Source organism: Bactrocera latifrons, unplaced genomic scaffold (genome assembly GCF_001853355.1).
Source record: "Bactrocera latifrons isolate USDA-ARS-PBARC rearing strain unplaced genomic scaffold, ASM185335v1 scaffold_239, whole genome shotgun sequence".
Classification (NCBI taxonomy): domain Eukaryota; kingdom Metazoa; phylum Arthropoda; class Insecta; order Diptera; family Tephritidae; genus Bactrocera; species Bactrocera latifrons.
The window spans coordinates 378,010-392,698 of record NW_017535952.1 but is presented as its reverse complement, the minus strand read 5'-3'; the positions used below and the strand labels follow the sequence as shown (position 1 = coordinate 392,698).

Below are 14,689 nucleotides of genomic sequence, written 5' to 3'. Positions count from 1 at the left end.
TCCATATTCATAAATGTGTGTATCTGTGTGTGGGTCAGTGCTGTTTGCCTGTTTAATTTGCGTACGCGACGAGTTGACTTTTTGGCGGTGCGTATTTGCATATGCGGCGCTTGTGACCGACCGGATGGTCTCAGCCTGTTTTTGATCTTCTTCGGAGCATATTAGTAGTTTTTCTGTTGTTGATTTTTTTGATTTTTGTTTAGTGTTTTTTGAGCAATACGTAAATTTGGGTGATAAAAAATATTGGAAATAGACTAAAATAGTTAATATTGTGCGACTGTTTTTCGCTGTGCGCGCTCAGTCTGCTCGCGAGTTTTAAGAAGTGCGGATTATGTAACGCGGAAGGTTCTTGCCTTAGCTTGCTGTTCGATTCTGGTGATTGGCTTAATTTACCTGAATACATAATATCTAAAATGAATATGAATTGGTTATTACATCACTTTTGAATTTTAATAAAATAATAGTTTCGAATTTTCGAATATATACTGCGAAGTCTGTGATATGTATATACAAAACCGTGTCATTTATAAAAAAAAAATATATACGAGTGCAAAAAAAAAAAAAACTTAAAAGAAACAATTTTATAGAAGAATTTTTATAAAATAAAATTGTGGAAAAATATTTTATAGAAACAAATTATATATTATAGAAACAAATTAAATGTTCAAGCCAAAATAAATCTATGTTTTGAGAATATAAAAACCGTTCTCAATTTAAAGGATATGTGATTGTGCTATTTAACTTCAAATTGTTAGTTTTTTGGAACTTTTAACTACAATTCTCTAAAACTGCTGCAAAATTGAAGATCTTGCATATCTTGTTTTTTAACGCGTTTCATTCAATACGTTTTGAAAAAATGAAATAAAAAAAAAAAATTAATGACAACTGCATATTAAATAAAACGAAAATTATTTCGAAATTAAGTTGTTACATGTGTTCCCTTAACAAAAATTTTTGTATTTTTGATATAATTTTTTTTATATATTTAAATAAAGAAACATTTGATTTAAGCTTTTTGCTATTCAAAAGATACATATTTTACAATGATTTTCATAAAAGTTCAAAGAAAAATACCCAAACATCGGCCATTACGATACCATTTCCGGCAGAGTCTCGGGAAAAAGGTGCCACCGCGGTGGTAAAAGAACGTCTTACAGGAAAAGAATTGAGAATTGTATTTTATGCAGACATTTTTACAAAAAAATTAAAATTTTGTATGAAAATTTATTTTTCAATTCTTTTAATAATTGTAATTGAATAAACAAATCCTTTTAAGTTATAAAAAATTATAAAATTTCATTAAGATGAGTTGAGTAGTTTGCAGGAAATCTGAACAACCGACTTTAAAAGCATTGTTTCGAAAAAACGCGATTAAATTTTTAAGTGACTTTACAGCTGCTCCCAAACGTGCAACTTATCAAGGCTGTACCTCCAAAACTATTTCCCAGATCAACTTCAGAATTTAAGGGAACGTCATAGAGATGTTCTACAATTAAAAAAAAAACAATATACTTTTTATCTTGGTTTTTTTTTTTCGTTCGTGAAACCCTTATAATACCTTAAATAAATGTGTCTCAGCTCTCAAGAAGCTTTAAAGTGAGTTCAGAAATATTAACTTTATAGAAAATCTTCATGTGAAATTATGTGTGTAGACCCTATGATGCTTGCCAGACTACAACACTTGGTTAAAAAAAAATTATAGATCTCTTCTTCAAATAAATAATTTTATAAATATAGACTCTTCTCTTTATTGCCGTAGATACTGCTTCACAGCGGTTATATCCGAGTTTCCAACAGCACGCCAGTCGTTCTTCCTTTTCAATGTTTGTCACCAATTGGAGATTCCAAGTGTAGCCAGGTCCTACTCCCCTTCATCTTTCCAACGGTTTGGAGGTCTTGCTCTTTCTCTACTTCCCCCGCCGGGTACTGCTAGGGTGTTTTCATCCATTCTGACGACATGACCGCCTTTAACTTCTGGCCACTAGCAGTCATCTGTCAGTTAAGTTCTGGATAGCTTAATCAAGACTTCTTCTTTCGTTAAAAAAAAAAAAATTTTTAACTAGAACTTAACCGACAGATCGCTACTGACTAAACATTGAGATAACGGCCAGGAGTTAAAAATTATTTTACTTAGGAATTTTTGTGTTCTAGTCAAGGGGTGTAAAAGTCAAACCATCACCATTCTAAAGGCCTTTATAATACGAATGGGAAATAAACAACTCTTCATCTGGCACTTGGAAATTAGAATGTAGGTACCTATACCAGAAAATAGCAACAACCACATCGATTTTAGTGACTTTTGATTAATTACTCGTTTAATGCAATGCAAGCTTTAGCGAATAAATTATTTACAATGTGGGTTCCCCTAAAGAGAGTGGATTTTCCAAAGCAATCACGAAGTTCCTAACGTCAGCAACTAACTAATAAAATATTTACATATTTTAACAGTATAAAGAACCTTCTTAAAAGTTATGATTTCTGAGTAAATCACATAAAAATGAATGAGATAAGATGATATAAATGTGTACAAAAATATTTAATTACAAGCTTAAACGTATTTCATAAAAAATACTCGCCTCGATGTTTAGTGAAATATTTGCTAATCAATATCGATATCTAAGAAGTGTATTTACTTKTATTAGTTAATACATCAAATATTTAACCTAAAGCCAAGGTCATTCTTGGACATAACAGTTAAATAGTAGATTCATAGAAACAAGTAAAAGAAAAACCAACAACAAATACACGGTACATAAAATATATTTGCATATTTAATTAAGCCTATTAACTAATGAACTTTTAAGTGCGTCAACAGTGAAGAAAAAACTATTTCACAATCAAATATTGATTTAARCATTTTTACCTTTTGTGCGTTCTTTTCACACCAAATAAACGACATTGACGCTAATTAACTGTGAATACATTTCTCTGTATACTTTCAGTTATTTCCGTTGTGTGTGAATTTCCGGAAGTCTCTCACTTAATACAAAACTAAACTAAACCTATTTAAACCGTAATTAACTGTAATATCCATACAGTTTGGAAAATGTCAGCTGTTCGAATGAATGATACGAATACGATTGTTGATCGTATGGTCAACTTTCTGGTGGAACATGAGGACATGCGTACAAAGAGCTGGTTCCTGTCGAATGCGCCCGGTCCGCTCTTTATGATTTTGGTCGGTTACTTGTATTTCTGTTTGTATGCGGGGCCACGTTACATGCGYGATCGCAAGCCATTCGAGTTGAAAAACACGCTGTTGGTGTACAATGCCGTGCAGGTGCTSTTCAGTTGGGTGCTATTCTATGAGGTAAGTATGCGGAAAGAAAYTGATAAAGCTCAAAAATACTCACACAAACCGTTTTGTTTTGCAGGGTTACAAAGCCGGCTGGGGTGGACACTACAATTTCCGCTGCCAACCGGTCACCTATTCGACAGATCCGATTTCCATGAGGGTAGGTGATGCATGAAAGCAAGAAAATGTCATAATTCCGAGCTGTTATTGTTGCGTTATAGTGCTTAAGAAAAGCAGATGTTTTGGAGTAGGTCGTAACATCAGTTCCTACGTGACCAAAACAGGTTTCATGCGCATATATCTGTAGTTTTTTTTTTTCATGGATATGTTAATAGGGCACTTCGATTCAAGTTCAGAAGTAGTTAATTTGACACTACTAAGTCTAATTAATTAATTAACTAATTAATTTCGGAAAGCGACTGAATTATTCATCCAGTTAATATCATAAGGCATCTGATCAAATATGACTCGGACTGATCAATACGAACCGCGCACGCAAACCGAATCGACAAGAAACGCGAACGGTTTGTCTGAAGTTTGTAAGACCAATTCTGTTGGACTGTGCAGTAGTATGGTGAAAAGGTTTACGGAAACTCACCTAACGGAAGACAATGGAAAGGGTTCAGCGGCACGCTACATTGTGCATATTGAGAGCTTTAAGAACTAGTGCTAAGCCTACCACCTATAGACTTCTTGGTCGGACCACTCCAGGCAGAGCTCTCTGCTATTGTGCAAGCCGCGTAGCTAGCCTCTAATGCACCAGTAGGTAACTACATAGACAGCCAATGCGGTAACCTCGTATCGAATATCAGCCAGAAGTGTCTTGAGAAGCTGGGCAGTAGTGGAAGCTGTTGCCAGAAGCAAACGACTTCACTTCTACTCAGTGGCAGGGTACAAAGCCATCGAAGACAATGAGACAGTGAGATTCCGAAAACGTGATCAACATTGTGAAAACCCATGCTTGTCCATACGCCGGTCTGAACAGAATCATGGTTAGGAAAATAAAACACGATGGAATAAGCTGGTGGCAAAACTGCATGTGTAAAACGGTAGACCGGAAGTAAACGAAATTCTTACTGGCACTCGATCGAGAGGTCGCAAAAACGAAGCTTGACAAAGTAGCTGAGGAACCTACATTCATGAGATTCAAAGATATTGGTAATGATACTCCAAACGGCACTGAAGTTCATCCCAGCAAAAATTTAATTCAGCATTGGAATGCTTGGAAAATTAGATTCAATATTCGAATGCATGAACGTTCATTGGCTCAGTAAACTATTTTGAAGCCGATAATAAAGATTTGGTTGAAGATATAAGTTTTTCTCCGTCTGGGTCAAATTTGATCAGATGGTATTGTAGTTTACGTAATATTTCGTCAAATGTAAAAGTTTCTAAAAAGAGTCTATGAATATGGATATTCTAAATATGCAGTGGAAGCGAAAATGAATATTTTGAAAAATTAAAAATTAATGAAAAATGTTATAGACCACGATCATACTACTGAGCTTGTCAGCTTGACAGGGTACTTGGAATTTTATATATATATATATATGTTCGGATTATATTTATATATACATACAGTATAGTGAAAATATATAAGTACATAGGAATGCATATATGTTTCTATATCTTTCGCAGATGGCGCGCGCTGTTTGGTTGTACTACATTGCCAAACTCACCGAGCTGCTCGACACCGTGTTCTTCGTCTTGCGCAAAAAGCAGCGGCAAATCTCCTTCCTGCACTTGTAAGTAACGCCAAACATACATATTTACATAGCAGCTGTGTGGAATTAAAAAATAATAAATTTTTTTTTCACACCTCAGGTACCATCACACCCTGATGCCTGTTTGCGCTTTCGTGGGAGTTAAATATTTCGCCGGTCGGTTTATTTTAAACTTAACGCTTTCTTTATTTTTTATTTTTGATGTTGTTTTTTTTTCCTTCTTTTTTTCATAGGCGGCCATGGCACACTGCTCGGCTTCATTAACTCTTTCATACACATCATCATGTATGCCTATTACTTGCTCTCTGCCATGGGTCCCAAGGTACAGAAGTACTTGTGGTGGAAGAAATACATTACCATTCTGCAAATTGTAAGTTGAACTTCCGTTTTCTAGTCTATTTTGCGGTGTATCTCTCGTATGCAGCTCAAGTCATTGTGTGTGTCTTCTTGCAGATTCAGTTCCTGATCATTTTCGTGCACACCCTACAAATTCAATTCCAACCCAGCTGTAATTTCCCAAAGCCAATTGCTGCTCTGCTCACCTTCAACGCCGGCCTGTTCACCTACATGTTCAGCTCCTTCTACATCAAGAACTACAACAAGGAAGCTGCCCTAAAGGCCAAGGCGGACGCCGCTGTTAAACGGGATTGAACTGTTCTTTTCAATCACTTTGCTGTTCTATATATTTATTTCTCAATACTTTGTGCACTTTTCTATGTGCTGACTTTAGACACTGAACACGGAACACTTAGGTACATAACTCAAAACCATCAAGTTGGTCATGCGACAGTTGCTGCTGGATTTGAGTTCCCCAAAATGCGGCGAAAGTGTCTTGCCTCAGAAAAAGCAATTCGACTGTTCGAGTTCGAGTTGCTTAATCGTCGTTTTTGATTTTGTTATATATTGTACATAAATATTGTGAGTGGAGCTGAAATTTATAAGGAAACTTTTGAAGGGTAGTTAATGTACGATTGTACAGTAGACTTGTAGTTTTGTAGATAGTACTTGTACGCCTCCATATACATACATACATATAATTATATGGTATATACTATATATGATACATATGTATATTTAGTTAACAATTAGTTTAGTGATTGTAATCATAAGTGTAAATTGTAGTGGCAATTACTTCTTGCATTTGCATAAGGAATTTCATAAACAGAAAAATATATATTTAAGTTATATAACGATCGCTGCGCTTTTGCTACGAGGACATTCGTCTCACGCCGAGTCCATAATTCGATATTTGTTATCGTACAATTTTGAAAGTGCAATCGAACCAAATATTTTGCTTTAGTTTAAATAAGATTAAAATATGCAATCATTGCTTAATTTTTATATACCCTCAACGACTCACACACACACAGACACACATACTTCTTACATAATGTTTATGGAGTGGTGCATACCTTAATTCCTGCCTATAAATATGCATGTTGGCATCTCTTGTAACCTCAGCCTTGTACAACGATTAAAAATTGTTTTAAAATTGTATAATATTAACCTTTGAATGAAATTGAATTCTTTTTGGAATCTTTCACATATCATGATATACATAAATACTTACATATGTATATGTACAAAATTATATTAGCATATGTATATACATATAGCTATAACGGTACGTTGTGTTTGTGCATCGCTCGGAGTTTTTACTATGTTTGTATATACCTGGTAACCCAAAACGAATAAATGTTTTTAGACATGGATATTGTCAACGGCGTTTTATTTTACTTCGTATAACCAAAATGAGAATTTAAAAGTTTTTCTCAGCTTTTTTCAACTCATCTGCGTCATAAGTTGGCAACCAATCGATGCACCTTGTGTAGTCTAATCCTTACTTTGCAGTTCTTTGCAATCTGAGATCTGCTTCCTTTTCCTGTTTTTAGAATGTTGCTTACTTCCGTTATGATTTTTTAATAGAAATATAACAAGTCTGATTTCGAAATTTTTTTTAAACCCTTCTTAGAAATTCACCAAAAGGCGGCATTTAAAAAATTGGTTAGGATAGATGGCTGATTAAAGCTTGCTCGAATGTTGAGGAAAGCAATAGTACTGAGCCGATTTAAAAAAATGTATTGAACCAATCGTTACAATTCTTTAGAAACTTTCAAAATAGGCTCAATCTGTGTCGATGTAGTGCTGCCTTTCATCGGCCTTTTCAGGCAGGGAAACCAAAAAAGTCCGGGCGGCTGAAGAAGTGTTGGGATGCCGGCCTTGGTTAGGTAGCTGTTCACAAGAAAAGCCGTGTGAGTCCGGTCCAATCGGCTGCGATGTCTTGTCGGGCCCGTTTGACACTTCGTCTCTGTCGCAGATTTACCGAGTTTCACACAGAATTTAATCGCAGAGATACGCTTTAACGAACGCTTCATTCTCAGCTTACAACTCTCACAGAAACACGTTGCGCGAAAATGTTTGTCCTGCTCGGAGACAATTGACTAGACGCTGGTTAGTTAGCTAAGAACGCCTTCCACCGAATTTAGACAGTGCGCGCACGCTCCGAAGTACAGTCGTGGTAGAAGCAAATCAGTCCTATTACTTTCCAGACAAACCCTGTATGTAGACCCTTGTAAAGCCATAGAAAAGTAGAAAACCTCTGTTCGCACTTATGAATTAGCAAAACGCTTGGTAGCCAATACAAATATGCACAGGCGTTTAATTTCCACTGTCAAAGGCAGTCAAAAAGAAAGCGTTGAGTTGTTTCCACTTCATCTTCTTCCATATAGCTTCTGCAGATGGCGTTTGCAAAGATTATCCACCTTACAGAATTGACTCCAACAGGGCAATGGCCTGTTAAAAGCCCCACAACTAAGGACAGGCCAGCTTTACTGAGGGCAAAAGGGTTTTGCGATGGCCGGTGCTTGCGTATCCAAGCGCTGGCCAAGCTTTTGCGAAGCCGACCTATCTAGTATTAGAACACAAGAGGGTACGGGAGCACCGACTCGCTCCCTCTCCATCGATAGCGGTTCTAGGGTGCCTTTGACTGCAAGGTCGGCTTGAAATATACTGCAATAGTCAGAAAGTCTGAAGCTGCAGTTGATAGAGCTCTCCTGACAATAAACCCTCCACCAACCTTCCATCCAAACTTTGACCCCTCCGTGAAGAAGCTCACTGCCCCTCTTCTCCAACGGCTTCTGATTAATCTGATTGAACTAAACGGCTGCATTTATAACGGCTGTTTTTTTATTTATTAAGAAATAAAATAAAACATTTTTTTTTCACTCTAGGTGACCCTTTAAAAATTAATAGAAATTATGAGTTTGCTTATAATTACTGTTTACGAAAATACTAATGACTTGTTTTGTAATTCAAAGAAACTTTTACCAAGTGTATTTATCGAAACCATTATCGATAAGCTGGGAATTATTCAGTGGAATATGGCATCACTGAAAAATGACAACGAAGCAAAGAAAGGGCAAAATGTCACAACAGAAAAATTAATACAATTAAATGGGTACCACAATAACTGTTGCAGAAGGAGTGTATCAATTTCACAAAATCATTAAATGAAGTAGGTAAATTTTTTTGTACACCGTCATTTTTAAATTGTGGTGGTAATAAATTGTGTGTTTATAAAATTGGAGCCGCAAACAAAGTATGTGTTTCGTGAAGATGTAAGCCAAAATCGATTACAAATATCGATGTTTGTTTTTCAATTTAATCGTAAAATTTTTTCGAATCGAAAGAATATTCAAAGTGTTGTTAATAAAATAGATCGGAATATCGCAAGATATTGAAATAGCTCTTTCAAAGGATGTTTGATCAATGCAAATTAAAGTAACATTTAAAAAAAATTACGAACCAACAACTTAGTGTGGTATATCGTACTAGAAAAATTCCTAATTTGAATCTTTTATGACTAATTATTACGGAATTTATTCACATAAATCAGTTGTGCGTTACATATGTGTATCATAAAATAGTGTGTTCATAAAATATTCATGGTGTGAATTTTTCATACGTTAAACTCAATCAAAATTTATACAGTTTAAGCTATGGCATTTTAGAAGTTATTTCGCTTAATATTTTAAAATAAATATTTTATAATTAGATTGTTTAAGAGTCGGAATTCTATTAAAAAAATAATAATTCGAATTAATCGATAAATATTTGTCAATAGTTTTTAGTTTTTTCTTCCAGTTAATCACAAATTATCGATGATAAAATTTTAACTACCATCGCTATTGTAGTTAATGCAAAGAAGGGGCGGATTACAGCGGTGTCAACGAAAAGTGCAAGACAAAATTATTGAAAATTCTCGAATACCGTAAAATAATTCGTCATATCGCTAATAGACCTGTGATTCCGTAAAATACTATTAAATAAAAAACATTTATCCATTTGGTGCGAAAAGATATTTTTCCTGGGAATATTTCATACTTCAAACTGCATACATACACACATCTATATATTCACAATCCCTCCAGTATTTTAACTTAATAATACTTAGTTTGCAAATAAAAAAATGATGGTTGAATCCGATGGTACTGCTGATGCTACACGTCGTCTCAACGTCAAGAAGCAAACTCTCGATGATGCTTATGCGGTACCAGCAAATTTTTTGGAAATCGACGTGGTCAATCCATTGACAACTATGGCTGCGGGCAAGAAACGTTATACGGACTACGAAGTACGAATGCGGGTGAGTGACCTATGCAATTTAATGAGCGCATGCTGATAATTTTGTTTCAAACGGAAACAGTTATGATTACAAATAATTAAGGAACATTAATAAGCATCAATTTTAGTGATGTACACATTCTCATTTAAAGTTTAAATATTTTGCAAAACAATATTCAAGCAACATATCAGTTGTGTCGAAAACTCCTACAGATTAAAATTTGGTCGTTACGCATGCATTTCATTTATCAATGAACATTACTCATAATGTTTGTGGCAGCATTAAGCAAGATTTGTGGTTATCACCACTGCTATAAATATGCATGTGTATATAAATTGCTTACATATTTACATAAATTGTTTTTTTTTTATTTTTATTATCTTTCAGACGAATTTACCAGTATTCAAAGTAAAGGAATCTAGCGTACGTCGACGATATAGCGATTTTGAATGGTTGAGAAATGAATTGGAACGCGATAGTAAGGTATAATTACTATTAATAATTCGCATCATTCAAATTTTAATTTGCATATTTTAATTAATAGATTGTAGTACCGCCATTACCCGGAAAAGCATGGAAACGCCAAATGCCATTCCGCGGCGACGAAGGTATATTCGATGAAAACTTCATTGAAGAGCGACGAAAAGGCCTGGAAGCGTTCATCAATAAAATTGCTGGCCATCCCTTGGCGCAAAACGAGCGCTGTTTACACATGTTCTTGCAGGAGAATGTAATCGACAAGAATTATGTGCCCGGAAAGATTCGCAATACATAAGAGGCGATATAATAAGGATATGAACGCATGTGGGGAATGTGTGCAGGCGATATAATAAGGATATGAACGCATGTGGGGAATGTGTGCCGAAAGAAAAAGTGGTTGTTACTGTTACTCGAGTGCACACATACTGGGGAATCAAGCTGAATGAAAAGAGAAACATATAAAAAGCGAATATAAACAAATTGAACATACATTGAAGGATTTAACAGCTCAGAAGGGTTTATTTTTTATTTTTTTCAAATTTCGGGTTTATACAATATTAAAAAAATATTTATTGTATGGAATGTACGTTATATAAATTCTACTAAATGGATATACAAGTATATATATATTTTCGAATTCCACAACTATTTTATCTTTAATAATGTGCCGACAAATTATTATTAATATAAACTTAAAAAATAAAAAAATATTGCTAAAGGCTTATAAAGTTGAAATAAGGCGAAGAAGATTTAAGTGTAGGATTTAGGACAAGAATATTTTCGTTAATAGCCATCAATCGAACAAAATATCTTTATTACTATTACAAATATAAATGTAAAATATACCTTGTAATTGGAAAACTGTCATTTTGACGTTATATATTTGTAAATTAATATTCTATGATCTTATGTTAAATTACAGCGCATTTTTAATGCTGCTCAATGAATTGAATACAAATGATTGAATATATATTAAAAATGGCCTCTGTTAAAATTATCGTGTTTCCGAGCAAAAGTTTTGTAAACATTTCAGCAAATAAATAAATGAAACTTTTTTGCTATAATTTTTTTCGGGGAGAGTCTCGTTAAATTGCTTAACTGCAATAGCTTACGTTATGACACATTACGTTTTGTAAAAATGCAGCCCTGTTTCTTTGTTTTCTTTTCGCGCAGAGATGTTAAAGATCAGCTGTTTCATCAGCATTTGTTGGGTTGCGTCTAGTGCAATGAAAGTAATTATATTTACTTAAGGCTTAAAATGTTGGAGTCAACTACATCTGAGGATTCGGACAGCAAATATGAAAATAGTGCGGATGTGGAACAACAATACAAGTTAATTGAAAAGGCTTACGATGAATTTAATAAGTAAATATGGGTATTTTTTTTGGTTGTCTATGTTACAACTTGCATTATTGTTTTCTTTAGTGGCAACTATGAGCAGTGTCTTGAAACGCTTGATGAGTTGGAAAAGTGTAATGGGACCAATAGCAAGTTGGAACACAATCGCGCTGTGGCGAAATTTTATAAGTCTGGATGTAAGGATCATGTCACGCTATTAAAAAGCATTAATGAAAATGTGAGTCAATTCTATATTCTTGTAAATTTTTTTCATATAAATGACTGCGCAAGCTAAACAATTTATTGATTGTGTTGCCTTAGTTCCTGAAGCAATTCACGCATTGCGTTTTCTTCATCGGTTAGCCTATTTGTCTGTTGACGTATTTGTTCATTCAGCTTTTTTCCCAATTCGGTATGCTCTTTAAGAGTTTTACCAATTATCTCGTGTTGCTCATCCAATTGGCTTAAAGCCTGGCGGCAGTGACTAAGTAAGGTTGTGGCCTTTTCCGCTGCAAGGATCGTTTCAATGCATAAATGCAGCATATTAATTTTTAGATGGCTAGTATTGCATTATTACCTTGTTGTTTTTTTCTCTCACATTTTTGTTCCACTTGTGCCTTTATGTTCTCAAAAGTGCTCTTGGTACCTTCTCTGTATTTATCACGGAGAATACGTATAAAATCGACATGGGATATATAGCGATATTGTTCCGAATCATCGGCATTCGTAATCAAAGTATCCATTTTCTACTAAATATTTTTGTAGCTTTTCAAATAACAAAATGACGCTTGCTTGCTTATCGAGAGTTATGAGTTGACAGTAAAGTGAAAAATATGGCCGCTTCCGGTGACATTTCTACCGTTATAGAATGTCGTAACAAAGTGAAATTCAAATGAAAACATTTCAATAAACTTAAAAAGCAGTCAAATTGGAAAGTTGGAAGGCGTATATGAAAAAAAACTTAAGCTATGAAAATATTATTGTAATTTGCAATTTATGCACAACGAATTTACCAAAACACTATTTGGATTATAGTAATAAATTTCAACTAACTTGAACCTATTAGAATTGTAAAAATGTTAATATTTGTAAAATTCTGTTTTTTTCAGACTGGATCTATAGATAGATCTAGTCCCATATCATCGAAGCTTTCATACAGTCCTATAGCTAGATTCAACATGGCGGTAATATACTATCATCGGCATATGTATGAAACCGCAATCAACACACTTACGCCGTTGGTCGACCAAGTTGAAGATTTAGAAGAACACATGGCGGCATTGGTGTGTACTTTTATGCTACGTCTACTGCTCGTCACTAATCAATTGCGCAAAGCGGCCGCATTTCTGGAAATGCTGCAATCGCCTGAACATAAATCATCACTCTACTTGAACCGAGATACATTAGCAGGCGAAGAAGCATCGGCTTGTGAAACGGCAACTGCAAACCATGAGAACTTTCAACGTGCTTATAAATTTTTGGCTATACAGACATGTGTTATGAACCGTAAACCTATTGTGGTGGCAGAAGACGGTGTAAGTGTAAAATCAATTGTGAAGTAATCGTATTGATAAATGATTTGTGCATTCTCTACTTTACAATTTTTAGTCGGCGGAGTTTTCTTCTCTAAAAGCTCATCAATATTACATTATGAAGGACTTTCAAATGGCGGCTAAACAACTGAAAAAGGTCAACGAGATTGGTGCAACTGGCGAACTGTAATTTTAATGTCATGTGCTTCCATTTATTTAAATATTAATTTCACCCTTTTATTTTACAGCAGCGACATGCTTAACACGTGCATTGCCAACAATATGGGCGTAATACATTTGCGTGTACGCCATTATGCTATTGCTGCGAAATTCTTTCAGGATGCTATAACTTTTGACAAGCGTATAGCAGCCAATATGCGCAATGTGTCCTTATATCAAATGAGCACAGCACGTACTTGTGAAATACTCTACAATTTGGGTATTGCAATGCTGCACTTGCGCCGTCCGAAAGAAGCTTATAATTGTTTCTTTGTGCCGTTGAAATCATACCACAGCAATCCGCGTTTATGGTTTCGTATATCGGAAGCCTGCATTATGGCTCACGAAATGGTATGAGCATATACATTAAATAATAATAAAATAAAAATGAAAATTGTTCGATTTTAACAAATTACAGAAAATGTTAGAGGAGGATAGCAAGCCAATGATCACATCTGTGGTAGATACTGGTGGTCGTAAAACGTTCTTCTTAAAACCCACAAACAATGTGGTGTATTCGTAAGTTTTACGTCATGAACAAATTATTTTTTATATATTATTTGTATATCGGTGCAGACTGGACAAAGACGCACTTGAATCTGGTCCAAATTTGCACTTTGCCGTCTTGGCGCTACGTAATGCCCTCACCCTCACCACATACTATAAGAATGCATTTGAAATGACTGAAGACGACGAATTGCCGACAGAGCGTGAGAAAGAAAATTGGCGCAATGTTAAGGATAATAATTTTTGCAATCCATCTCGGCCGATATCTAAAAACTCGCTCAATAATATGCTCTGTGCCATTTATGCAGCTTACAGTTATGTATCACTTCGTTTGGGTGACTATGTAAGCGCACTCAAAATGGCACAGGAGCTGTTGAAAGCTGAAAAACTTTCCGATGCGCATAGGTAAACATTTATTTTTGATATTTTTTTAAATTGTTTATTTAATACATGCATATTTTCCTTCCTTTAGACTGTTAGCGCATATGTATGCTGGTGAAGCATTATTGATGTTGGATAAATTGGAGGATGCGCGTCCACATTTCGAGCCAACATTTGTGACAAACCTGAATGCATTTGATTTTGAGACGAAAGATTGGCGCGTAAAGTCACTGGATGCCGCACAGAATGTCGTGCGTTATAATTTAGCTGTGGTCATGGCATTGCAGGGTGACTTCGAGCTTTGCAGGAACATCTTGAGCAGTTGTACACATCCAATTGTAGCGGCCAAAGTGCTATCGCTGAAGACCTATCTCGATATAAGAATGGGAAAATGTGCATAAGAAGCGTTACCTAGTAATTTTTTTTTTTGGTAGATTTGGTAAATTTGCCTTTACTAGGCAATCTACTATAAACAAATAAAGATGTTTAAGGTATTGTGCATTGAAAGCATAATAAAGTTGAAAGAATTTTTAGAGTTGATATTTCCGATTGCGATTGTTAAATTTTGTAGTTAAGTATTTGAAAACCA

The 14,689-nt window shown here is 35.0% G+C and overlaps 4 protein-coding genes across 12 annotated transcripts; 3 read left to right on the top strand and 1 right to left on the bottom strand.

The window, feature by feature from the left end:
* Positions 1-294: 294 nt before the first annotated feature.
* Positions 295-6,698, top strand: LOC108969049 (elongation of very long chain fatty acids protein AAEL008004). Of its 2 annotated transcripts, none has more exons than XM_018933542.1 (7): positions 295-375; positions 2,943-3,310; positions 3,375-3,455; positions 4,934-5,040; positions 5,120-5,175; positions 5,253-5,389; positions 5,473-6,698. In XM_018933542.1, exons 2-7 carry the CDS (start codon positions 3,047-3,049, stop codon positions 5,668-5,670), a joined length of 843 nt encoding a protein of 280 aa, XP_018789087.1. In that variant the 5' UTR covers positions 295-375; positions 2,943-3,046; the 3' UTR covers positions 5,671-6,698. The 2 variants fall into 2 exon arrangements, with proteins under 2 accessions (XP_018789087.1, XP_018789088.1); XM_018933543.1 differs by having other exon boundaries at positions 375-427.
* A 1,740-nt stretch (positions 6,699-8,438) lies between these two features.
* LOC108969046 (sorting nexin-12) lies at positions 8,439-11,117 on the top strand. 7 transcript variants are annotated; one of them, XM_018933537.1, is made up of 5 exons: positions 8,439-8,533; positions 9,163-9,664; positions 10,031-10,126; positions 10,188-10,421; positions 10,465-11,117. In XM_018933537.1, exons 2-4 carry the CDS (start codon positions 9,488-9,490, stop codon positions 10,416-10,418), a joined length of 504 nt encoding a protein of 167 aa, XP_018789082.1. In that variant the 5' UTR covers positions 8,439-8,533; positions 9,163-9,487; the 3' UTR covers positions 10,419-10,421; positions 10,465-11,117. The 7 variants fall into 7 exon arrangements, with proteins under 7 accessions (XP_018789082.1, XP_018789085.1, XP_018789078.1 ...); XM_018933540.1 differs by having other exon boundaries at positions 8,441-8,533; positions 9,213-9,664; XM_018933533.1 differs by having other exon boundaries at positions 8,445-8,533; positions 9,143-9,664.
* Positions 11,118-11,332: 215 nt separating this feature from the next.
* On the top strand, positions 11,333-14,640 carry LOC108969043 (CCR4-NOT transcription complex subunit 10). 2 transcript variants are annotated; one of them, XM_018933530.1, is made up of 8 exons: positions 11,333-11,488; positions 11,549-11,699; positions 12,571-12,996; positions 13,070-13,179; positions 13,245-13,563; positions 13,631-13,731; positions 13,789-14,124; positions 14,192-14,640. In XM_018933530.1, exons 1-8 carry the CDS (start codon positions 11,382-11,384, stop codon positions 14,499-14,501), a joined length of 1,860 nt encoding a protein of 619 aa, XP_018789075.1. In that variant the 5' UTR covers positions 11,333-11,381; the 3' UTR covers positions 14,502-14,640. The 2 variants fall into 2 exon arrangements, with proteins under 2 accessions (XP_018789075.1, XP_018789074.1); XM_018933529.1 differs by having other exon boundaries at positions 13,242-13,563.
* Positions 11,693-12,334, bottom strand: LOC108969048. The gene is made up of 2 exons (XM_018933541.1): positions 12,039-12,334; positions 11,693-11,970 (listed from the first exon to the last, which is right to left on the bottom strand). The coding sequence occupies exons 1-2, from the start codon at positions 12,202-12,204 to the stop codon at positions 11,762-11,764; spliced, it is 375 nt and encodes a 124-aa protein (XP_018789086.1). The 5' UTR covers positions 12,205-12,334; the 3' UTR covers positions 11,693-11,761.
* Positions 14,641-14,689: the final 49 nt, after the last annotated feature.